This window comes from Entelurus aequoreus, linkage group LG17, assembly GCF_033978785.1.
Source record: "Entelurus aequoreus isolate RoL-2023_Sb linkage group LG17, RoL_Eaeq_v1.1, whole genome shotgun sequence".
Taxonomy (NCBI): domain Eukaryota; kingdom Metazoa; phylum Chordata; class Actinopteri; order Syngnathiformes; family Syngnathidae; genus Entelurus; species Entelurus aequoreus.
Window position 1 is genome coordinate 8,473,552 of NC_084747.1, and position 26,524 is coordinate 8,500,075.

Consider the following 26,524-nt stretch of genomic DNA (forward strand, 5'->3'; position numbering starts at 1 on the left):
AGAGGTAAAACATGTTTGAGCTGCTCAGTTTGTGCTGAAAGTTTTACTAAAAATAGCAGTTTGACTCGACACATGAGAACACACACAGGAGAAAAACCATTCAATTGTTCAGTTTGTGGCAAAAGGTTTTTTCGAAATTATGGTTTGACTGAACACATGAAAACACACACAGGTGAAAAACCATTTAATTGTTCAGTTTGTGGTAAAAGATTTTCTCAAAATAGCGATTTGACTCGGCACATGAGAACACACACAGGAGAAAAACCAATTAGTTGTTCAGTGTGTGGTAAAAGATTATCTCAAAATTGCAATCTGACTCAACACATGAGAACACACACTGGTGAAAAACCATTTAATTGTTCAGTTTGTGGCAACAGCTTTTCTCAAAATGGCTCTTTGACTCAACACATGAGAACACACACAGAAGAAAACAAATTTTACTGTTCAGTTTGTGGCAAAAGCTTTCCTCATAACAGCTCTTTGTGTCGACACATGAGAACACACGCTGGAGGAAAACCATTTAGTTGTTCAGTGTGCTGTAAAAGGTTCACACATAATGCAGATGCAGTTAAACACATAAGAACACACAAGGGAAAATAACCAATTAGCTGTTTAGTTTGTGGTATGTTGCTCATATGTGGTGACATCCACCCTACCCAGGACCTCCTCACTGCTTCTTTCACAAATATCTGAGGTATTCATACAAACTTGGATTATTTGGAGCATAATCTTATCCACTCATGACCCCATGTCTTCTCTGTATCTGAAACCTTCCTGAACAGTAAGATAGATCAGTGGTTCTCAAATGGGGGTACGCGTACCCCTGGGGGTACTTGAAGGTATGCCAAGGGGTACGTGAGATTTTTTTTTAAATGTCTGTCAAAGAACTGTGAAAAGAAATGCAACAATGCAATATTCAGTGTTGACAGCTAGATTTTTTATGGACATGTTCCATAAATATTGATGTTAAAGATTTCTTTTTTTGTGAAGAAATGTTTAGAATTAAAGACTAAAGATTAAAGTACCAATGATTGTCACACACACACTAGGTGTGGTGAAATTTGTCCTCTGCATTTGTCCCATCCCCTTGGGGAGCAGTGGGCAGCAGCGGCACCGCGCCCGGGAATCATTTTGGTGATTTAACCCCCAACTCCAACCCTTTGTTGCTGAGTGCCAAGCAGGGAGGTTATGGGTAAGTTCATGAATCCAGATGGATCTCTATTACAATCCCCAAAGAGGGCACTTTAAATGATGATTACTTCTATGTGTAGAAATCTTTATTTATAATTGAATCACTTGTTTATTTTTCAAGTTTAGTTATTTTTATATGTTTTTTTCCAAATAGTTCAAGAAAGACCACAACAAATGAGCAATATTTTACACTGTTATACAATTTAATAAATCAGAAACTGATGACATAGTGCTGTATTTTACTTCTTTATCTCTTTTTTTAACCAAAAATGCTTTGCTCTGATTAGGGGGTACTTGAATTAAAACAATGTTCACAGGGTGTACATCACTGAAAAAAGGTTGAGAACCACTGAGATAGATGATGCTTCAAGTGCTTGGTTACTCCTTCTTCAGTCCAGGGACCTGGGGCCTCATGTGTCAAGTTTGTGCACGCTCAAAAACCTGCACTACACCCTTTTTCACTGCAAAGTTGAGATGTATCAAAACTGATGTTGACGCATAAGTGATGCTGGGTAACTGTTCCCACAATGGACCACAATGGAAACAAGCCTTTTGGCTTTTTGTGCCATCAATTTGCCTTTTTAAATAATTACATGGATTCAATTCTTTAAGATGTCAATAAACTTCTCAATTAATCAATCCCAAAAAGGGCCAAATTTTACTCCTCAAACTGATTGATGTGCAAATCAGAGACATATGAACAATTAACACCCACAACCCAACCCCCACCTCCCTCGACATTCGGGCATAACAGGTTCAATCCGGCCCGTGAGATTAGTTTGTTAAGAGTAAAAGTCAGCTGCAATTTTATATGACAGAAACTGCTGTTCTAAATGTGTCCACTGGATGTCGCAATTTCAATTCTGTTAGGCAAGCAAATAGTTTGTTCCCGGGCGAGTAAGTATACCAAGCAAAAGGTACACAGTCTTTATTAAAGGAAATATATACATATATATATATATATATATATATATATATATATATATATATATATATATATATATATATATATATATATTATATTATTGAATATATAATATTTTATTATATAACTATATATTATATACAATATAATGTGTATGTAACCAACAGGAAATGGGTGTCGGACTATGTGTTTTACTGTAAATGTTGGAGGTGTGTTGAGAGGAGCGGTGCTGTCAGACAAGGGCTAGACAGGCAGGGTTGTCCGGGGGCGGAAGAGTGGTCGTGAGGCAGGAGCGAATCGTCGTAGTCCGGGGGCAAGCGAGGAGTGGAGAACCAGGAAGCACGAGGAAGACAGGGAAGATCCAGGAGCACAAGACACACAGCTTGACTCAGGGACGCACACAAGGAACTGCGAGGTGAGGAAGGACAGGACAATTACGCAGGGAAAACACAGAGATCAGGCTTTGAAAAAGGCAACTAGGGAGTTTGAGACGAGCTTACGGTACGATGTACAGGTCGCTACGTTCTGGCACTGGATCTCTGGTAGCGGTGGTTTAAGTAGGCGTCCCTCTCATCAGTGCAGTGGAAAGCAGCTGGCCGCAGCAGCCGGGGTTGCGCGCGCGTGAGCGCTCTTGGAGGTGTGTCAGCGCAGCTCACAGATGATTGCGCACTGGTGTGTGTCCGGGCCGTGACATCCCCTCTTCTAAAAAATTTTTACACGGGTAAGTGTGCCGTGTATTTCTTGAATCTCTGGCTCTTAGCTTTGTATGGACTCATTGATCGTTTAGAAACTGACTTCGGAGATGAAGTGACGCCAGAAAGACGCGCCCCACACAGGAAGTGATGTCAGAAGGAACGCACCACAGCCAGCTTCATAATAAAGCGGTTTCGTAACTCGGAGCTAACCACTGGAAATATGGAGGCGAGTCATCCAGACATGCCCGTGTTTCTCCTTCTTCTACATGTACAGACACTTGTGGAAATCACACATGAATACCTTAAGAGAAAGCGATTGCAGCTATTTGGGATACAACACTTCTCGGACGAGAAGAGAACTTTCCAATGTGTGATTCACTACAATAGGGCCCCAAAGCACACTGGATTCCAGTTAATTGAAATACCACAACACTGGATATTGTTAAGATAAGTTACATTTAAGAACTTGCACACAAAGCAACACTGGAGGTGACTATGACGTGTGCATATTCCGCGCGTGCGTATTAGGTCTCGTTACACCGGCTGACGGAGGCGGGGAGGGGTCTTAAACGGTGGCATTGTGTGTGTGTAGACAAGGATAAGGTTAGGTGGGATTTACCCTGGATAACCTACTTGGTGTAAACGGGTCCTAAAAAGAATATTTTGCGTTACCATAAATGAATGATGATTAATCACAGTGTTCGTTTAGACCGGCGCAGGAAGGCATTGCACAGGCAGCGATGACGTCACACACCAGTGGTAGAGGGGTGTGCTCTGTCCAATAATGGCTTTTTTGCCGATATTCAGATATTGTCCAACTCTTAATTACTGATTCCGATATCAATCGATACCGATATATATACAGTTGTGGAATTAACACATGATTATGCCTAATTTTGTTGTGATGCCCCGCTGGATGCATTAAACAATGTAACAAGGTTTTCCAAAATTAATCAACTCAAGTTATGGAAAAAAGTGCCAACATGGCACTGCCATATTTATTATTGAAGTCACAAAGTGCATTATTTTTTTTAACATGCCTCAAAACAGCAGCTTGGAATTTGGGACATGCTCTCCCTGAGATAATCCTGATACCCACTACAACTATGGGAAGTACTATACTTTGACTTTCACAAAGTGCATTATTATTATTTTTTTTTAAACATGCCTCAAAACAACAGCTAGAAAAACAATGAAGGCACACAGCTTCAGTCCAGAGTATACTAGAGTCATAAAGTAAACAATAACATAGTCCTCCTTTAGTAGACTGCCTGGCATACTGTATAACAGGGAATTATAAACTGGGCTCAATCTGCCCTGCTCTAACGTATTTGTATGAGTAACACAAATGTGCTGCAAGCTAGTGGTGAGTGCTTGAAGTGGCCTAGCATTCAGTCGGAGCTTCTGAAATGCTGCGTTGAGACAGGGCACCTCTGTTCACTGCAAGCTCCAAAGTGTGTGCCATGCAGGGCAGACTAGCCACACCAAACTCCACCGTAGCTTTTGCCGTACTGCGTGCGTTGTCCCTGACCACAATGTGGGCTTTCGCCTTGGGGTGGTTTTTGTTGTATTTTTGTCTTTTGTCTGCGGAGTCTTTAAGCGACAACTGTGTGGTACTACTTTTTTTCAGTGTTTGCTTTTCATCCATCTTCCGCTTGTATTCATCGTGTATCTCCTTATGATTCTTGAAGAGGTGGGAGATCTAATTGCTCGTATTAAAGGAAGACGTCTTGGTTCCTCCTCGCATAACCAACTTTTTGCAGTCATTGCAAATTGCCAGTTTTTTATCCGTCAGAGACACTTCAAAATAATCCCAAACCATGTCGTTCTGAACTCACTATGTTCACTGCTCGCTGTACATATCCTACGAAGTCAGACCTACACTGTTTCTATGTCCATTTCTCAGATGATGCAATTGTTGATGACTGAAGTGCTGATATCAACCAAACCTAACCCCCCCTCCACATCCCACCCCCCGGAGAGTAAATAATGTAAATAATTGAATGTATATACTTTGATGATTAACTTGTGTGATGACTGTATTATGCTGATTGTATATATTTGTACCATGAATTAATTAACATGGACCCCGTGGACCCGGATAAGTTGAAAAACATTTAGTGTCAATTGTACGGAATATGTACTGTACTGTACAATCTACTAATAAAAGTTGCAATCAATCAGTCAAGTCAGTCACCGAGCAAGCTCACTTGTTAGCCACGGCTACAGCACCGGCAACAACACCCTCTTGTTGTTGTTATGCTCCGCTCGCGGCGGTTTGATGAGGTCATCAAGCGTCCCCAGTAAACCTCTCATGCTGCAGTCGTCAACTTCTGTGTTGTGTGTGTGGGAGAGGGGAGGGGCTGCTGACTGGGAGACGCAACTGCTCTGTACTTCTCCCTACGTCCGTGTACCACTCCATACAGCGGCGTTTTAAAAAGTCATACATTTTACTTTTTGAAACCAATACCGATCATTTCCGATATTACATTTTAAAGCATTTATGGCCGATAATATCGGCAGCCCGATATTATCGGCCATCTCTACTTGAAACTGGTTTTGATAAAAAGGAAAAATCCCACATTTCAGGTCAATGAGTGATTTGGTGGGAGTGTAGCTGTTGCTGAGAGAGTTTGCATGCTTTAAATATGTGTCATAAATATATAAATATTGATAAATAAGTTAATGATGCAGAGTAATAAAATATTATTAGAAAATGTGTGATTGTAAAATCTCCTGAGCAAAATGTAAATGGATTGTGTTAATTGTGTTGCAAAGCGGAAGGATTGTTGTGATGTTGCGACCCCACGGACTGTAAACAAGGCAGAACATGCAAGAGGGGAGGGTGCTCGAGCACGTTGTCTTCAGCTCCTCCAAACATTGAAGTGTATTCCATGATTTGTGCAACACTTCAAGCAAGTGATTATTAGAACCTCTTTTTGTTAAAAGCAGCCAACGAGGTATTGTATTTTTGTCATTTCATTTCTTTCTGAGTGTTTATTGATGTGAAATCAAAGTCTGATGTACTGTATTGTACTGTATTTTGTAAGTTCTCACGGCGTGTTGGCGTGGATGGTGTGTACAGCAAGAAGGAGTCAATAAACGCCCGTTTTACAAAGAAGAACTTTCCTGTGTTGCCGTGTATCGAAAGGATCTACACTAACTGTCTGGTGTTTTACAGGATTCATGGAAGTTTATTGTCATAGCAGCACACGATACACATGAGATGGCACACAATTTAGTAGCACGTGAACAATAGGATTGGTCCTGGTGGAGATCTACACTCTTAGTGCTTTTCTTCTTTATTCAGAGTAATCATTTGACTTTATAAAGGTTTTTAACTAAAACAACTAAGTAAGTTGACAATATTTCTGTTTCTTGTAGTATTTAAAATGTAGGATTTTTTTTTCGATGTCTGCCCTTTTTCTGGTTTGAACAACAGCCATGGAAAAAGTCTGTGCACGTGCTTGTATATATATATTTTTTATTTTCAAACAGTAGTTGTCCATTATTTGATGTTAGATACTTTTGCTAACAATTGTTTTAAAACAAGAATAAAATGCCTTTGTTTTGAAAAACAACTGCTGTGGAGTAGGAAACGGAAGTTCCTGGTTTTAGCGCATGCGCAAATGTACGTGAAGCCAAGCAAAAAGAGAAGACCGCATGCTATGGTTGTTCGGAGATACTTCGAATTCACGATCTTAAAGTCATATGATTCACAGCAAATATAGCAACAAATATCTCAATTGGTATTTTCCAAAGCCACGAAACGTGCATTGAGTTTGTAGCGATATCTGAAGTGAAGATTGAAGACGTGATAGAAGATGGACGACTACTGCTATGCTAAGATGGCGACGTCCGCTAAAAGAGAACATGAAAGAGAATCAGCGCCACCAACTTCCAGCAAATCACCAACGGAGATAAAGACGAAAGATGAAGGTGAGTGACTTGAAGTTTTGTCATTTGAAAGCTATTTGAATTTCAAGCCCTTAAAGTCTAAATGAGCCGACCTTGTTGAAGAATGTAAACAAAGAGCCGCCATGATTGTTAGCTTGAAGAAGGCAGTGGAGTTCACATCAGAGGAGATGAAAGAATGCAAAAGTCAAATGAAGAAAGTGGAAGAGCAAAACAAGCGCTTGTGTAAAGAAAATAATGATGTGAAAGAAGAGATGTTGGGGAAGAGTAAGAGATGTGAAGAGAAGACTGGACCACATGTCTACATCAACGTGCAGAGGATTGGAGGTCATAAAGAACAAGAAAATAACAAATGTATGCTTTGTTCAAACACTAATGGTCAAATAAGATAGCTGGTAGTGTTTTTGTCATATTTTTGGTTTGAAAAATGTAACTGACAGCAAGTTACAAACATCTGAGCCTCTTTAAATATTTGTATTTATTTCTAGTTCTTATTTTCTTGTTTTTCTAAAAAAGTTGTATTGAATTCCTTTGGTGGTGGTATGGTATGATATGTTTTAATAACAGATAGTTTATGTTAAAAAGGTCCCTGAAATTAAACAAAGCCCCGAATTCGAAAAGACAACTTTCACTAAGGGTGTGACACGAATATTCAAGAAACGGAATTCAGAAAAATTTAAACAGAAAACTTGAATTAAATTAGTTTTTCATATTGCTATAGTCATTTTAATTTATTGTTACTATGATTTTTATTTTATGTGCTATTTATTTGTTATAAATGATAAATGGGTTATACTTGTATAGTGCTTTTCTACCTTCAAGGTACTCAAAGCGCTTTGACACTATTTCCACATTCACACACACATTCACACACTGATGGAGGGAGCTGCCATGCAAGGCGCTAACCAGCAGCCATCAGGAGCAAGGGTGAAGTGTCTTGCCCAAGGACACAACGGACGTGACTAGGATGGTAGAAGGTGGGGATTGAACCCCAGTAACCAGCAACCCTCCGATTGCTGGCATGGCCACTCTACCACCTTCGCCTAATGTATATCTGGTTGTTCTTTTAGATTATATTTAAAATTGAGTTTTGGTGCTACTGTTTTTACGTTATCAAATTAATAAATAAATTAGTTATCATGATTACAAAATCCCTCAAAATAATCATTATTATTATGTTTTGCCATAATTGTCCAGCCCTAGACGAGGTATTGGAAAGGACTTCATGATAAACTATGTATCACGGTACTTGAGTCACGATACAATAGTCTATTGTAATATTGTGACATGGAGTTTTACTGCCATTTTTACAAACTCAATGAAAAATTCAAAAAACTACTTTAAATAAATGTTGTATATATATATACTTGATGATAGTTATTATTTATTGGACAAATTGTGTCAAAAACAAAGTAAATAAAATGATCATTGCAGTTGTACAGAAAGTGGATCACATTTCTTACATTTAATATCTAAAAAAGTTCTCTACTTCTTAACTACAGACTTCTTTGAGATAGATATTATCTTTTTTAGTTTTGTGATGTATTTCAATATTGACTTTTCCCCCACTGTTAGTTTGTAGTATCCTAATGTCCATCGCAGCAGATGTTTTCTACTTTCTGTGATTCTAGCTGAACTTTTCTGAGTCTATGACAAGTCATGTAAACATTGATCCATCATTCTGGCAAGGCACTAAATGAATGGCCATGAAACACTACACACTAGGGTTGTCCCCATACCAATAATTTAGTACCGGTACTAAATGTATAGATACAATTCCAAATAAAAGGAACTAAGAAAAATGTCAATATTGGCTTTATTTTAACAGAACATCTTACACTACATTAAACACTCACAGTCAAAGAACAATTTTACAAGGTTAAAATATAAATTAAAAGGCATTAAACACTTTTGGCTTTTCTTGTTGCACTCAAAGAACAATTTACAATTTTCCATATTACATATAGTCTGCTATAATCAAGGATTAGATTAGAATAGAACAGAAAGTTTTACTGACATTATATAAAGTTATTCTTAATTTATGGTTGCCACTCCTGGTCTGTGCTTTAAGAAAAATACAATTATTAACGAAGTACTAAAAACAAAACTATGAATACATGTACACAGATAAGCCATGTAGCAGGTAAAACACATTTATTAAAGACAAAACACAAATGGTAGGAATTTGTTACAAAATGTAGTCATTTCACTTGCATTAGTTGACTGCTAATTGGGCAGTTTTAACTGTGCTAATATTTGGCATCAAGCCAAGCAGCTGTGTGCGCGTCTACGTATCTACTAACCCCAAAAGCAGTGAAGTTGGCACGATGTGTAAATGCTAAATAAAAAGAGAATACAATGATTTGCAAATCCCTTTCAATCTATATTCAATTGAATAGACTGCAAAGACAAGATATTTAACCTTCAAACTGGAAAACTTTGTTATTTTTTGCAAATATTAGCTCATTTGGAATTTGATGCCTGCAACATGTTTCAAAAAAGTTGGCACAAGTGGCAAAAACATCCCACAGGTGAACAGGCTAATTGGGAACAGGTGGGTGCCATGATTGGGTATAAAAGCAGCTTCCATGAAATGCTCAGTCATTCACAAACAAGGATGGGGGGAGGGTCACCACTTTGACAACAAATATGTGAGCAAATTGTTGAACAGTTTAGGAACAACATTGCTCAACCAGCTATTGCAGAGAATTTAGGGATTTCACCATCTAAGGTCTATAGTATCATCAAAAGGTTCAGAGAATCTGGAGAAATCACTGCACGTAACATTAAATGCCTGTGACCTTGGATCCTTCAGGCGGTATTGCGTCAAAAACTTATCAGTGTGTAAAGGATATCACCACATGGGCTCAGGAACACTTCAGAAAACCACTGTCAGTAACTACAGTTATAAAAACAGTCTGTAAGTGCAAGTTAAAACCCTACTATGCACAGCAAAAGCCACTTACCAACAACACCCAGAAACACAGCAAAAGCCATTTATCAACAACACCCAGAAACACAGCAAAAGCCATTTATCAACAACACCCAGAAATGCAGACGGCTTCGCTGGGCCCGAGCTCATCTAAGATGGACTGATGCAAAGTGTAAAAGTGTTCTGTGGTCTGACGAGTCCACATTTCAAATTGGTTTTGGAAACTGTGGACGTCAAACAAAGAGGAAAAGAACCATTCAGATTTTTATCGACGCAAAGTTGAAAAGCCAGCATGTGTGATGGTATGGGGGTGTATTAGTGCCCAAGGCATGGGTAACTTACACATCTGTGAAGGCACCATTAATGCTGAAAGGTACATACAGCTTTTGGAGCAACATAGGTTGCCATCCAAGCAACGTTACCATGGACGCCCCTGCTTATTTCAGCAAGACAATGCCAAGCCACGTGTTACAACAGCGTGGCTTTGTAGTGAAAGAGTGTGGGTACTAGACTGGCCTGCCTGTAGTCCAGACCTGTCTCCCATTGAAAATGTGTGGCGCATTATGAAGCCTAAAATAGCACAACGGAGACCCCCGGACTGTTGAACAACTTAAGCTGTACATCAAGCAAGAATGGGAAAGAATTCCACCTGAAAAGCTTCAAAAATGTGTCTCCTCAGTTCCCAAACCTTTACTGAGTGTTGTTAAAAGGAAAGGCCATGTAACACAGTGGTAAAAATGCCCCCGTGCCAACTTTTTTGCAATGTGTTGCTGCCATTAAATTTTCATTTAATGATTATTTGCAAAAAAAAACTGTTTCTCAGTTTGGACATTAAATATCTTGTCTTTGCAGTCTATTCAATTGAATATAAGTTGAAAAGGATTTGCAAATCATTGTATTCTCTTTTTATTTACCATTTACACAACGTGACAACTTCACTGGTTTTGGGTTTTGTACATGTGCACAGCAGGGGAGCTGGTTAACTTATGAGAGTAGTATGTGTGTTTGTGAGAATGTCAACGTGTTGTCTGAGTGACGTCAATGAGTGAGCGGGCGAGTAAAGAGAGAGCAGCAGGACAGGTGTAACAACTACATTATACCTGTCACTATTTAAACTCCTTGTGCAGATCTGAATGCTTGTTATTTAAATGTTGACCTAAGTCTGAAGCAAAGGTGGTAATACTAATCACCACATTTGGCAAGGCGTGTTTTAAAGCAGCTGTTGTGATAGTAGTGTATGTGTGTGTGCACCTTTAAGAGTGGCAGTATGTGGGGTGAGTGACGTGAGTAAGTGAGTGGGCGAGTAAGGAGAGGTAGTGGTAGCATGTGCAGGAGTGTTAATAGCATGGTGGATGTCCGGTTGTGCCCTGTGGAAATAATACATAAAGTGAGCAAGTTGTAACTAATCGACGGCCTCGTCCTTCTGACCAAAGAGCGGAGCTTTATGGACCCAGTGTTACCCCCGACACCAACATGGGCCCTGGAGGGAACGTCTCCCCTGCGCTCCTCGACCACGGTCTGGGAGCCCACAAACAGGAAAGGTGTAAAGCAACTCTTGCAGAGCGGCGGCTCCCTGTTTAAAGTGTCACCTTTATTGTTAGTTTAGAAGCCCAAATACCTCCATATTGCACTTCACGCACCCTCTTTATTAACCAGTAGAATTGTCCTTTGTTGCCTTTCTTCCTCTCCACCATGTTATTGCTTGTATGCACTTTGTGTGTGCGTTTTGACACACTCAACATCATGCGCCTCGGCTCTGTAGTCACCGCCTCACAGCGGCATTCAGGTGAAAGAACGGTACCGGTACTTTTCAAAGGTGCTATAATACCGATTTCAATTGATTAGTACCACTACACTTTATTAGTAGCAGTATACTGTACAACCCTACTACACACACATACAGTACATAGAAGAAAGTGTGTTTTTGTTGTTTGTGTCTTGCAGACGTCCAGCAGCTGATCGGTAATCCAGAAGAAGTTTCCCCTCAGTTAGGGGGGAGCTCCACTTTGAAGCAGGGGACTCCACAACCACCCTGCATTAAAAAGGAAGAGGAGGAACTCTGCATCACTCAGGAGGGAGAGTGTCTTCTAGGACGAGAGGAAGCTGATTACACCAAGTTTCCACTGAGTATTCTCTCTGTGAAGACTGAAGATGATGAAGAGAAACCACAAGTAGACAACCTCTTAGCTCCACTATCAGATAGTGAGGCTGAAGATGAGGTTGAAGTAACTTTGAGCAGCGATACAGACTGTGAAGGTGATATGAGGACTCACACTGACAACAAACACTCTGAATGCTCTACAAAGAAGAGAGGTAAAACATGTTTGAGCTGCTCAGTTTGTGCTGAAAGTTTTACTAAAAAGAGCCGTTTGACTCGACACATGAGAACACACACAGGTGAAAAACCATTTAAGTGTTCAGTTTGTGGCAAAAGCTTTTCTCAAAATCGCAATTTGACTCAACACATGAGAACACACACAGGTGAAAAACCATTTAATTGTTCAGTTTGTGGCAAAAGCTGTTATGTGAAGAGAAGTTTGACTGAACACATGAGAACACACACAGGTGAAAAACCCTTTAATTGTTCAGTTTGTGGCAACAGCTTTTCTCAAAATAGCCATTTGACTCAACACATGAAAACACACACAGGTGAAAAACCATTTAATTGTTCAGTTTGTGGCAAACGCTGTTCTGTTAAGAGAAATTTGACTGTACACATGAGAACACACACAGGTGAAAAACCCTTTAATTGTTCAGTTTGTGGCAACAGCTTTTCTCAAAATAGCCATTTGAATCAACACATGAGAACACACACAGGTGAAAAACCATTTAAGTGTTCAGTTTGTGGCAACAGCTTTTCTCAAAATAGCAATTTGACTGAACACATGAGAACACACACAGGTGAAAAACCATTTAATTGTTCAGTTTGTGGCAAAAGCTGTTCTGTTAAGAGAAATTTGACTGAACACATGAGAACACACACAGGTGAAAAACCCTTTAATTGTTCAGTTTGTGGCAACAGCTTTTCTCAAAATAGCCATTTGACTCAACACATGAGAACACACACTGGTGAAAAACCGTTTAGTTGTTCAGTTTGTAGCAAAAGCTTTTCTGTTAGGTGCAGTTTTAATAAACACATGAGAACACACAGAGATGAAAAAACATATAAGTGTTCAGTTTGTGGCAAAAGCTTTTCTGTTAAGAGAATATTGACTCGACACATGAGAACACACTGGACCAAGACCATTTAATTGTTCAGTTTGTGGTAAAAACTTTCATCAAAACAGTTTTTTGTGTCGACACATGAGAACACACACTGGAGAAAAACCATTTAGTTGTTCAGTGTGCTGGAAAAGGTTCCCACATAATGCAGACGCAGTAAAACACATAGGAACACACAAGGTAAAATAACCAATTTAGCTGTTTAGTTTGTGGTATGTTGCTCATATGTGGCGACATCCACCCTACCCAGGACCTCCTCACTGCTTCTTTCACAAATATCTGAGGTATTCATACAAACTTGGATTATTTGGAGCATAATCTTATCCACTCATGACCCCATGTCTTCTCTGTATCTGAAACCTTTCTGAACAGTAAGATAGATGATGCTTCAAGTGCTTGGTTACTCCTTCTTCAGTCCTGGGGCCTCATGTGTCAAGTTTGTGCACGCTCCAAAACCTGCACTACACCCTTTTTCACTGCAAAGTTGAGATGTATCAAAACTGACGTTGACGCATAAGTGATGCTGGGTAACTGTTTGCATAACAAAGTGCCAACTTTTACTCCTCAGACTGATTGATGTGCAAATCAGAGACATATGAACAATTAACCCCCAACACCCACAATCCAACCCCCACCTCCCTCGACATTCGGGCATAACAGGTTCAATCCGGCCCGCAAGATGAGTTTGCAAAGATTAAAATTCAGCTGCATTTTTAATGAAAGAAACTGCTGTTCTAAATGTGTCCACTGGATGTCGCAATAGTAATTCTGTCAGGCAAGCAAATAGCATAGCAAGTGTACCAAGCAAGAGGTCGACGGTAAAGCGGGGCTGTGACTCCTCCCAACGTAAAACAGGAGTAAAATAAGCAATCAGTAACCCCACTTAAAATGCAGCATGAGACACTGCACACTGATATAGTTCTGTGGAAATGATTGTCTTCTGTGCAAATGTAAAGAAAGTGAACAGTGTGTGATTTACTGCAATACTGTCAGTCTTTTCACTTTTTATTTGTGCTTTGTTGAAATTGTTCACACATTGCACTGCTTTTATTTTTCTATCAATACACATTATGTCTAGAAGACAGGAAGTAACTCAACACTTGAATAGTTTCTACTTTAGTTTGTATCGTTTGTTGAGTTAGCACAGGATTAATATGTGGAAATGACAAATGAGGTAGTTGAGACATAGAATAGTTTTTATTCATGCTTTATTTTGTTTTTTGCTCAACCCTAGATGGGTTGTGAGTTAAAGTTTAATAGAAACACTGAGATTAAGTCTAAGTTCATTGTGTTCTTCAAGGTGTTTTTGAAAATGCACCATTTTATTTTCCTCAGAATTTTTAACTAAGTTGAAGTGTTTTGTCAAGAGGATTATTTGTGATATGTACATTTTCAGAATGTGCTTCTATTTTGGCCAAAGTAAAATAAAGAAAATAATCTGAAGTTGTCGTAGTCGTATTTTTAAGTTATCATGCCATGATTTTACCCGTCCCGCCCACGTGGAAATAGATTTTCCTCCATGTGGCCCCTGAGCTAAAATGAGTTTGACACCCCTGCTGTAATGTGACTCATGTGAGCAGGTTACTGTATAAACACATTTTGTTATAAGTTATAAAAATGTGTTCAGTTCTCAGAGACACATCAATGTCAGGCTGACAATCGCTCTTCCGCTTTCTCCAAACACGAGAACAAAGCAGCTCCTACTGACTTGTGATTGGTCAGACCGTGCCCATCTTAATCACATGGCTAATTTCAATATAATAAATTGTGATGTAACACAATTGAATATCTTATATGCTCAGACAGTAATGTGTTTATATAAGTTTAGATTGTGTTATGATGTTTGTAATGGGGAAAGACGTTAATGTGTCTTGTTTTCATGTTTGCATTTAAGATAGTTGACATTTAGCATGATAGCTGTTAACTGGCGATTAGTGATGTTAAGTGCCTAAGATGGTAGTTATTGATTAGCAGTGTGATGAGGGCTTTCTGCTGGTGAGTGATTAGCACTACAGTTAGAGCCACCTATCGCTAGGTAGAAATGAGCAGTTTCACCAACATTTTTATGTGAAACCATATTACTAACTGTCTGGTGTTTTACAGGATTCATGGAAGTTTATTGTCATAGCAGCACACGATACACATGAGATGGCACACAATTTAGTAGCACGTGAACAATAGGATTGGTCCTGGTGGAGATCTACACTCTTAATGCTTTTCTTCTTTATTCAGAGTAATCATTTGACTTTATAAAGGTTTTTAACTAAAACAACTAAGTAGGTTGAAAAATATGTGTGTTTCTCGTAGTATTTAAAATGTGTGTTTTTTTTCCTCAATGTTTGCCCTTTTTCTGGTTTGAACAACAGCCATGGAAAAAGTCTGTGCACGTGCTTGTATACATATATTTTTTATTTTCAAAGAGTAGTTTTCCATTATTTGATGTTAGATATGTTTGCTAACCATTGTTTTAAAACAAGATTAAAATGCCTTTATTTTGAAAAACAACTGCTGTGGAGTAGGAAACGGAAGTTGCTGACTTCTAGCGCATGCGCAAATGTACTTGAAGCCAAGCAAAAAGACGAAGACCGCATGCTATGGTTGTTCGGAGATTCTTCGAATTCACGATCTTAAAGTCATATGATTCACAGCAAATATAGTAACAAATATCTCAATTCTCATTTTCCAAAGCCACGAAACGTGCATTGAGTTTGGAGCGATATCTGAAGTGAAGATTGAAGACGTGATAGAAGATGGACGACTACTGCTATGCTAAGATGGCGACGTCCGCTAAAAGAGAACATGAAAGAGAATCAGCGCCACCAACTTCCAGCAAATCACCAACGGAGATAAAGACGAAAGATGAAGGTGAGTGACTGGAAGTTTTGTCATTTGAAAACTATTTCAAGCCCTTAAAATTGAAATTAGCCGGCTTTGTTGAAGAATGTAAAGAAAGAGCCGCCATGATTGTTAGCTTGAAGAAGGCAGTGGAGTTCACATCAGAGGAGATGAAAGAATGCAAAAGTCAAATGAAGAAAGTGGAAGAGCAAAACAAGCGCTTCCCATGTTTGGCAAACGCCACATTTAAAATATTTAGCTCGCATTACTAAGCTAAGTTATTGATGGAGTCCATCAAGTTATTGGATGGATGTTAGAGTGGACATAACAGCCACTATCTCGAAGTCATCCTCCATCTTGTAAACACTGTAGCAGCTAGTGAAAGATTAAGATGATGTTGTTGAGCCAGGATTTGATTTTGAGCATTTTTGAATTGTATTTCCTAGTTCTTAGTAGGGCTGGACAATTAATCCCATTTTAATCTCAACTTCATTTAAGACATGACACGATCATAAACATGTTATTGTAAAAAAAAAAAGAAAAGATGAACAGCCTGTGGAACGTGCATGCAAATTCTTGAGCCTGTAAGGGTTAAAGGGATGAGTGATGATGATTTAAAAAAAGACCATGTCTACTAGAATGTGCTACTTTTTATTTGACACAGTGCTAGTATGTCTAATCAGTAATCACTGAACTCAACAAAAAAGTAAGACCACATGATTTTCGCTTTAACGTAACTTCGGATTTGGCCACTAAAACAGAATCTGCTGGTAAACGCAGAATTTCACAGAAATGGACATAAATGTGAGTGAAATGTTGTCATTGTGAGGAGAAGGAACATTTGTTTGGGACAATAATGTGTCCGGTACCCCTCGTGCATCCCCGAAACACTCAACCACCCTGTCCTGAACTAAACAATGTGGAGACGGCCACTTGAAACAGCGACTAAACTATGAAGCTAAAGCTAGCAAGAACAATCCATACACCACAAAACACTTCTTGTGTTGTTGTGAACGGCATCACGATGTAAGATCAATGTACAAACAGGAAGGCAGTCGCAACTTGAGAGGCTTTCTTTATTTTACAGCCTCAAGTTTTCTGAAAACTCACACTTTCCGCTTTGATTGATTGATTGGTTGATTGATTTTAGAAAATGTTATTCATGACACAAAAAGCAAACAATCTATTGTGTAAAATAAGTGTGAGAGGTAAGAAACGGAATACAGAAAAATGTAAACAGAAAACCTGAATTTGATTAGTTTTTCATATTGCTATAGTCGTTTTAATTTATTGTTACTATGATTTTTATTTTACGTGTTATTTATTTGTTACTAATGTATATCTGGTTGTTCTTTTAGATTATATTTAAAATTGAGTTTTGGTGATAATGTTTTTATGTTTTCAAATTAATAAAAAAAATGGTGTTATTTATCGTGATTCCAAAATTTCTCAAAATAATTGTGATTATTATGTTTTGCCATAATTGTCCAGCCCTAGACGAGGTATTGGAAAGGACTTCATGATAAACTATGTATCACGGTACTTGAGTCACGATACAATAGTCTATTGTAATATTGTGACATGGAGTTTTACTGACATTTTTACAAAATTAAAAAAACTACTTAAAATTAATATTGTATAAATGTATACTTGATGACAGTTATTATTTATTGGACAAACTGTGTCAAAAACAAAGTAAATAAAATGATCATTGCAGTTGTACAGAAAGTGGATACAATTTCTTGCATTTATTATCTAAAAAAGTTTTCTACTTCTTAAAGGCCTACTGAAAGCCACTACTACCGATCACGCAGTCTGATAGTTTATATATCAATGATGAAATCTTAACATTGCAACACATGCCAATACGGCCGGGTTAACTTATAAAGTGACATTTTAAAATTCCCGTGAAATATCCGGCTGAAACATCGCGGTATGATGACGTATGCGCGTGACGAAGTCCGAGTAACGGAAGTTATGGTACCCCGTAGAATCCTATACAAAAAGCTCTGTTTTCATTTCATAATTCCACAGTATTCTGGACATCTTTTGCAATTTTTTTAATGAACAATGAAGGCTGCAAAGAAGACAGCTGTAGGTGGGATCGGTGTATTAGCAGCGGACTACAGCAACACAACCAGGAGGACTTTGTTGGAGCGCTAGCCGCGCTAGCCGCGCTAGCCGCGCTAGCCGCCGACTTCACCTTGACTTCCTACGTCTCCGGGCCGCCAAACGCATCGGGTGAAGTCCTTCGTCCTTCTGCCGATCGCTGGAACGCAGGTGAGCACGGGTGTTGATGAGCAAATGAGGGCTTGCTGGCGTAGGTGGAGAGCTAATGTTTTTAGCATAGCTCTGTGCAGTCTGGTTGCTAAGTTAGCTTCAATGGCGTCGTTAGCACAGCATTGTTAACCTTCGCCAGCCTGGAAAGCATTAACCGTGTATTTACATGTCCACGGTTTAATAGTATTGTTGATTTTCTATCTATACTTCCCGTCAGGGGTTTATTTCTTTTGTTTCTATATGCAGTTAAAGCAAGATGCTATCACGTTAGCTCGTAGCTAAAGCATTTCGCAGATGTATTGTCGAGGAGATAAAAGGCACTGAATGTCCATTTCGCGTTCTCGACTCTCATTTTCAAGAGGATATAGTATCCCAGGTGGTTTAAAATACAAATCTGTGATCTACAATAGAAAAAGGAGAGTGTGGAATCCAATGAGCCAGCTTGTACCCAAGTTACGGTCAGAGCGAAAAAAGATACGTCCATCGCTGCCTCTCAAGTCATTCACTGTAACGTTCCTCATCTACGAATCTTTCATCCTCGCTCAAATTAATGGGGTAATCATCACTTTCTCGGTCCGAATCTCTCTCGCTCCATTGTAAACAACGGGGAATTGTGAGGAATACTAGCTCCTGTGACGTCACGCTACTTCCGGTACAGGCAAGGCTTTTTTTTATCAGCGAGCAAAAGTTGCGAACTTTATCGTTGATTTTCTCTACTAAATCCTTTCAGAAAAAATATGGCAATATCGCGAGATGATCAAGTATGACACATAGAATGGATCTGCTATTCCCGTTTAAATAAAAAAAAATCATTTCAGTAGGCCTATTTTATTTATTTCTCATAAATCATACACATTACAACAGACAGGAACGAAACAAAAGCACTTAGCACAGGAATACTAGAAGCTAAGGTAACTTAGCACAGGAATCATGAGCTGGAAAACCAGAATGCCAACGTAACTGTTGCAAATGCAAACAATGAAGCCACGACGAGTGACCAGAAAAGGCAGGCTTAAATAGAGTCTCTGATGAGCAACAGGTGCGCGTACAAGGCAGGTGAAAATCATAAGTAACCATGGTGACTAAAACAAACCCCCGAAGTGCACAAAACAACTAAGGAAGTCCAAAACTAACAGAACATAACTAGACAAAACATGATCCGACCACATCATAATACATCACAGTTTCATATCATTTCACTTTACAGGAGTAGGAAGAAGTAAAGCTTATTTAATCCTCCCCCTTTCCCACTTCATACCAATATAGACATCCTTTACTGACCTTTTTATAATAAAATATCTGTGAATTAGTATATACAACAGTTTTGTAATATGTAATTAATTAATTCAGTCATTATTAATATACTGAGATGAAGAATATCTTATTTTCAATAAGGTTGAAAGCATTTCTCATAATTCTTCTTCTTTGTACTTTGTAAGCACTATTCATTTGAACAACCTCTTAAAGTGGATCATATCAGTACAATGTTTAACTTCTTTACTTAATCCATTCCATCATTTAATTCCACATCATTTTAGCTGTTTGCAATTTTACCAAATCATCGAACTTTAATATTTTTGACTCAATAAATAAAGTGTTTGTATGTTCTCTATATCCAACATTATGTATCAGTCTAATTGATCTTTTTTGTAACACGGTTAACGAATGTAGCGCACATTTGTAGTTATTTCCCCACATTTTTGCACAATAACTCAGATATGGTAATACTATAGTAGCGTGCCGTAGACAATGTGAAGTGATTTGTTAAACCAAGTATTGTGTGTTTTTCCATATACAACAACCTATCTGGACTCGATAAGAGAATCGATAAGGAATCGGTTCGATAAGAGGATTCGATAATAGGCTCAAACTCCATAATTTCTTATGAAACATTATCCCTAATCAGTATACTGTACAACCCTACTACACACACATACAGTACATAGAAGAAAGTGTGTTTTTGTTGTTTGTGTCTTGCAGACGTCCAGCAGCTGATCGGTAATCCAGAAGAAGTTTCCCCTCAGTTAGGGGGGAGCTCCACTTTGAAGCAGGAGACTCCACAACCACCCTGCATTAAAAAGGAAGAGGAGGAACTCTGCATCACTCAGGAGGGAGAGTGTCTTCTAGGACGAGAGGAAGCTGATTACACCAAGTTTCCACTGAGTATTCTCTCTGTGAAGACTGAAGATGATGAAGAGAAACCACAAGTAGACAACCTCTTAGCTCCACTATCAGATAGTGAGGCTGAAGACGAGGTTGAAGAACCTTTGAGCAGCGATAAAGACTGTGAAGGTGATATGAGGACTCACACTGACAACAAACACTCTGAATGCTCTACAAAGAAGAGAGGTAAAACATGTTTGAGCTGCTCGGTTTGTGGTCAAAGTTTTACTAAAAAGAGCCGTTTGACTCGACACATGAGAACACACACAGGTAAAAAACCATTTAAGTGTTCAGTTTGTGGCAAAAGCTTTTCTCGAAATATCGATTTGACTAAACACATGAGAACACACACAGGTGAAAAACCATTTTGTTGTTCAGTTTGTGGCAAAAGCTTTTCTGAAAGTGGCTCTTTGACTCAACACATGAGAACGCACACAGGTGATAAACCATTTAAGTGTTCAGTTTGTGGCAAAAGCTTTTCTATTAAGAGCAATTTGACTAAACACATGAGAACACACACAGGTGAAAAACCATTTAGTTGTTCAGTTTGTGGCAAAAGCTTTTCTGAAAGTGGCTCTTTGACTCAACACATGAGAACACACACAGGTGAAAAAACATTTAATTGTTCAGTTTGTGGCAACAGCTTTTCTAAAAATGGCTCTTTGACTCAACACATGAGAACACACACAGGAGAAAAAACATTTAACTGTTCAGTTTGTGGCAAAAGCTTTCCTCATAACAGCTCTTTGTGTCGACACATGAGAACACACGCTGGAGAAAAACCATTTACTTGTTCAGTGTGCTGTAAAAGGTTCACACATAAAGCAGACGCAGTAAAACACACAAGAACACACACGGGCAAATAACCAATTATCTGTTTAGTTTGTGGTATGTTGCTCATATGTGGTGACATCCACCCTACCCAGGAGGACCTCACTGCTTCTTTCACAAATATCTGAGGTATTCATACAAACTTGGATTAGTTGAAGCATAATCTTATCCACTCATGACCCCATGTCTTCTCTGTATCTGAAACCTTCCTGAACAGTAAGATAGATGATGCTTCAAGTGCTTGGTTACTCCTTCTTCAGTCCAGGGACCTGGGGCCTCATGTGTCAAGTTTGTGCACGCTCAAAAACCTGCACTACACCCTTTTTCACTGCAAAGTTGAGATGTATCAAAACTGACGTATGTGGAAATGACAAACGAGGTAGTTGATACATAGAATAGTTTTTATTCATGCTTTATTTTGTTTTTTGTTCAATCCTAGATGGGTTGTGACATAAAGTTTAATAGAAACACTGAGATTAAGTCAAATTAATTTTGTTCTTCAAGGTGTTTTTGAAAATGCACCATTTTTTTCCTCTAAATGTTCAACTAACTTGAAGTGTTTTGTCAAGATGATTATTTGTGATATGTACATTTTCAGAATGTGCTTGTTCTATTTTTGGCCAAAGTAAAATAAAGAAAACAATCTGATGTTGTCTTAGTCGTATTTTTAAGTTATCATGCCATGATTTTACCCGTCCCGCCCACGTGGAAATAGATTTTCCTCCATGTGGCCCCTGAGCTAAAATGAGTTTGACACCCCTCCTGTAATCTGACTCATGTGAGCAGGTTACTGTATAAACACATTTTGTTATAAGGTATACAAATCCTCCAAAAGATCTTGTGTTGCTATAATGTTTAACAAAAAGATTAACTATATTATAAATATTGTATTTTTAGATCCAGAGGGTAGATATATGATTATTAACTGCCATATAGATAATAACAATATCACACTAGTAAAGTTATATGCACCCAATGATGATAAACCTTCTTTCTTTGGTGACATGGAGCTCAAATTGGCAGATTATGTTGATTCTGATATTATTATGGGTGGAGATCTAAATATAACAATAAATCCAAATATTGATAAAACTGGTAAGATTGTTAAACCCAAGGAATCTGTTTTTTCTCTTCGGAAATTAATGCAAACTCTTAACCTAATAGATATTTGGAGAACCTTAAATCCATATGAGAAGGATTTCACTTTTTATTCAAACAGACATCAGTCATTTTCAAGAATTGATATGTTCTTTGTTCCTAAGGTAATTGTAGAAAACGTGCAGGCTAAAATTCACCCAATAATTATTTCTGATCATAGTCCAATTCAAATCGACGTACGCTTTCCTCCTGTCGCTTTCCAATTCAAACAATGGAAAATTAATATATCTTTATTAGATAGTGAGGAAAATAAATTACGAATTAAAGAATTTATTTCAGATTTTATTAAAAATAACCAGGATTCTGTCTCTGACATCTCCCCAATATGGGAAGCACTTAAATGTTGTGTAAGAGGAGAACTTATTAGGATTGCAAGCTTTAAGAATAAAAAACAACGTGCTAAAGAAAATGAATTATTGAATGGAATCAAACAATTGCAGGACACATTGTCCGAACAGTATAATCAGGAAACATGGATCAAACTTTGCAAACAAAGAATGGAATATAAAAATATAATAAAGCAGAAGGTTGAATATAAAATTAATAGGGCAAAATTAAAGTCTCATGAATACGGCGAGCAAGCTGGAAAGCTCCTTGCGTTAAGATTAAAGGAGCAGATGACTAGGAATCATATATCTAATATTAATTTTTCAGATGGTAGTATTTCTGTTGATCCCAAGCAAATCAATGAAACGTTTAGAACTTTTTATACAAATGTATATAAGCCTGAGAAAGATTGTAGCATAGAAGCTATGCAGTCATATTCAAACGCAATACAACTGCCATCCTTATCAGAGCATGACAAAAAATCACTGGAGGAACCTATACAATTAATGGAAATTCAAAAAGCTATAAATTAATTTGCAAAAAATAAATCTCCTGGCCCTGATGGCTACAATACAGAATTTTATCAAATATTCAGTGAAGATTTGTCTCCTCTATTATTACAAATGTACCAATATTCATTTAATAAACAATTGTTTTCTCCAACCTTCAATTTTTCTCATATCTCGTTGATACATAAAAAGGATAAAGACCCATTGAATTGCAGTAATTATCGTCTTTTATCCCTAGCCAATATGGACAATAAAATATTGGCAAAAATCTTAGCCACACGATTATCAAATGTAATAGGAAAATTAATTCATAATGACCAAACTGGCTTCATGGTAGGTCGACAATCTTCAGACAATACAAGGAAATTGTTTAATGTTATTTACTATGCTAGAAGTCTCCCTTATCCCACAGCAGTATGTACTGTTGATGCGGAGAAGGCATTCGACCGCATAAACTGGTCATTTATGTTTTGCACATTACGTAAATTTGGATTTGGAGATAATTTTATACAATGGATTAAGATGCTTTATACAAGACCCATGGCATCAGTCAGAACCTTTTTCGTTAAAAAGAGGAGTAAAACAGGGATGTCCTACATCTGGATTATTATTTAATTTGTTTATTGAACCCTAAGCTGCAAAAATAAGAAGTGAAAATAATATTCATGGTATAAAAATTGGCTCTCAGTATAATAAGCTATCGATGTATTGTGACGACATAATTCTCTACCTGTCACATGTTAACTCCTCTCTTCACTATATCAATAATGTCATCACTGAATATGGCTGTTTATCAGGGTATAAAGTCAATTGGGACAAATGTGAAATATCACCACTTAATAAACACTGCAAGAAATCACAAGTTCAGAACTACAAAATTAAATGGAAAGAGGCAGAAATCATATATCTAGGACTACATATTACACCAAACCTTTATGCAAGTAGAGATCTAAATCTTAAACATTTAAAAAATAAGATAGAGTCCAAAATGGAATGCTGGTCACGTCTCTAAATATCACTTTGGGGTCGGGTGAACATAGTAAAAATGAGTATACTGCCAGCAGTTAATTATATACTGAAAATGATGCCTGTCCTAATTAATAAAAGTTGGTTTAAGAAAATACAATGATATCACATTTTATATGGTGTGGAAAGAAGGCCAGATGTTCATACTTAAGGTTGTCTTGTACACAAGATAAAAGAGGACTAAAATTACCAAACTTCTTACATTATTATATCTCCTTTGGTTGTGAACAAGCAAGCCACTTATTCCATTCTTCTGCAGATAAGGACTGGATCAACATAGAAAAAAATATGTTAATGAATTTGGACATTGATGTGGGGAGCTTATATTAAAAAAATACCTAATGAATTGAGGCAGAGCCCAATAGAAGCCACCTTTAACATTCTAAAACTGTGCCAGAAAATACTAGGAATCAACCCAATGACATCTGTCAATCAACCGCTTTGGTACAATCCTATTATTATCATTAATAAAAATGTTGTTAAATGGACAACATGGAAAGACAGAGGTATTACTAAACCTCATCATATTATTAATAAAAACTCTTTTAAACCGTTCAATGATTTAGTTGATCAATATAATGTACCCAGAAATCATTTTTTACATATTATCTCTTTAAAACACGCTGTAAATAAATGCATATCCTCTGAAAGTATGTCCTTAAATAGCCATGAACTGGAAGATGCACTTTTTAATCAAGATATAATCAAGAAATTAATTAAACTATTTTATGGAATAACAAATGAGCACCACACTAGAAATGCAAATGATGCATGTGTTCGGAAATGGATGATGGACTTAAACATTTTAGATGAAAGAGACATATCATGGAATGATATTTGGAAAAATGCCAATAAGCCCTTTAGAAGCATTAAAGATAAGATGACTCAATTTAAGATATTGAATAGATTGTATTTTACATCTCCTCAGCTGTTTAAAATTGGTGTAGTAGATAGCAAGTTATGTATGAATTGTCGGGCAGCTGAAGGAACTCTTGTTCATTTATTGTGGGAATGTCAGAGAATAAAAGAGTTATGGTTGAAAACAACAAAAGAAGCAATCACATTCCTTAATATAAACATCCCAATGACACTGCAAACTTGCATTCTTAGGGATCTCCATCAATTTAGTAACGTGTCATCAAAGAGTAAAAATGCTTTTCTTTCAATATGAATAATAACAAAAAGGGTAATATTAAAAAAATGTATAGATATTGATAGTCCAACTCATACTGACTGGTACACACAAGCTATGGAGATGATATCAGTAGAAAAAACTGCATTTAGTTTAGATAATAATAATGAGTCATATATTGGAATATGGTATCCATTATTTAAATTTGTTTCAACTATTAAATGAACAAAAATATGACTTATTGTATCGTTGTGGAAAATTTTGGACACAGTGTGTTGTCAGGCTTATGGGATGTGATGCAAGTGTAAGCCACTGTGACACTATTGTTCATTTCTAATTCTTTTATTATAATTTTTTATTAATGTTCTTAATGATAATATCAATGAAGGTTTTTTAATCGCTGCTATTTTGAAATTGTTAATAATATTGATGCTGTTGTCGATAATGTTAATTTTTGTTTCACTACATTTGGATTGTTCCGTGTCATGTTTGTGTGTCCTCAATTGCTCTGATTTGCTCTGTTTATTGTTGTTCTTAATGTTGCTGGGACGGGTTTGGTTTCGGAATTGGATTGCATTGTTGTGGTATTGTTGTGTATTGTTTTTTTGATTGATTAATAAATTCATATTAAAAAAATAATAATAATAAAGTTATAAAAATGTGTACAGTTATCAGAGACCATGCTTGCCAACCCTCCCGGAATTCAGTGCCTCTGCCGAAAACCTCCCGAAAATCTCCCGGAATTCAGCCGGAGCTGGAGGCCACGCCCCTTCCAGCTCCATGCGGACCTGAGTGGGGACAGTGGCGACAGTCTGTTTTCACGTCCGCTTTCCCACGATATAAACAGCGTGCCTGCCCAATCACGTTATAACTGTAGAATGATCGGGGCGAGTTCTGGGTTTCTTATGTGGGTTTATTGTTAGGCAGTTTCATTAACGTCCTCCCAGCGCGGTAACAACACACAACAACAGCAGTCGTTTTCGTCTACCATAAAGCAGTTTGTCTGCCATAAACAGCAATGTTGTGACACTCTTAAACAGGACAATACTGCCATCTACTGGATAGCCTCCGGAACACTGAAATTCAAGTATTTCTTTTATTTATATGTATAATAATATATATATATATATATATATATATATATATATATATATATATATATATATATATATATATATATATATATATATATATATATATATATATATATATATATACACATATATATATATATATATATATATATATATATATATATATATATATATATATATATATATATATAGAATTCACTGAAAGTCAAGTATTTCATATATATATATATATATATATATATATGACATGTATATGAAATACTCGAGTTGGTGAATTCTAGCTGTAAAT

General features: G+C 37.4%; 1 protein-coding gene across 1 annotated transcript; it reads left to right on the forward strand.

Moving 5' to 3' along the window:
• Positions 1-19,914: 19,914 nt before the first annotated feature.
• Positions 19,915-21,624, forward strand: LOC133632293 (gastrula zinc finger protein XlCGF17.1-like). The gene has a single exon (XM_062024647.1). It carries the CDS (start codon positions 20,293-20,295, stop codon positions 21,022-21,024), a length of 732 nt encoding a protein of 243 aa, XP_061880631.1. The 5' UTR covers positions 19,915-20,292; the 3' UTR covers positions 21,025-21,624.
• The last annotated feature ends 4,900 nt before the right edge of the window (positions 21,625-26,524 follow it).

What these genes read in the sequence shown, in the direction of transcription:
- LOC133632293 (XM_062024647.1), top strand. Translation starts at nt 20,293, where the DNA reads ATGAGGACTCACACTGACAACAAACACTCTGAATGCTCTACAAAGAAG.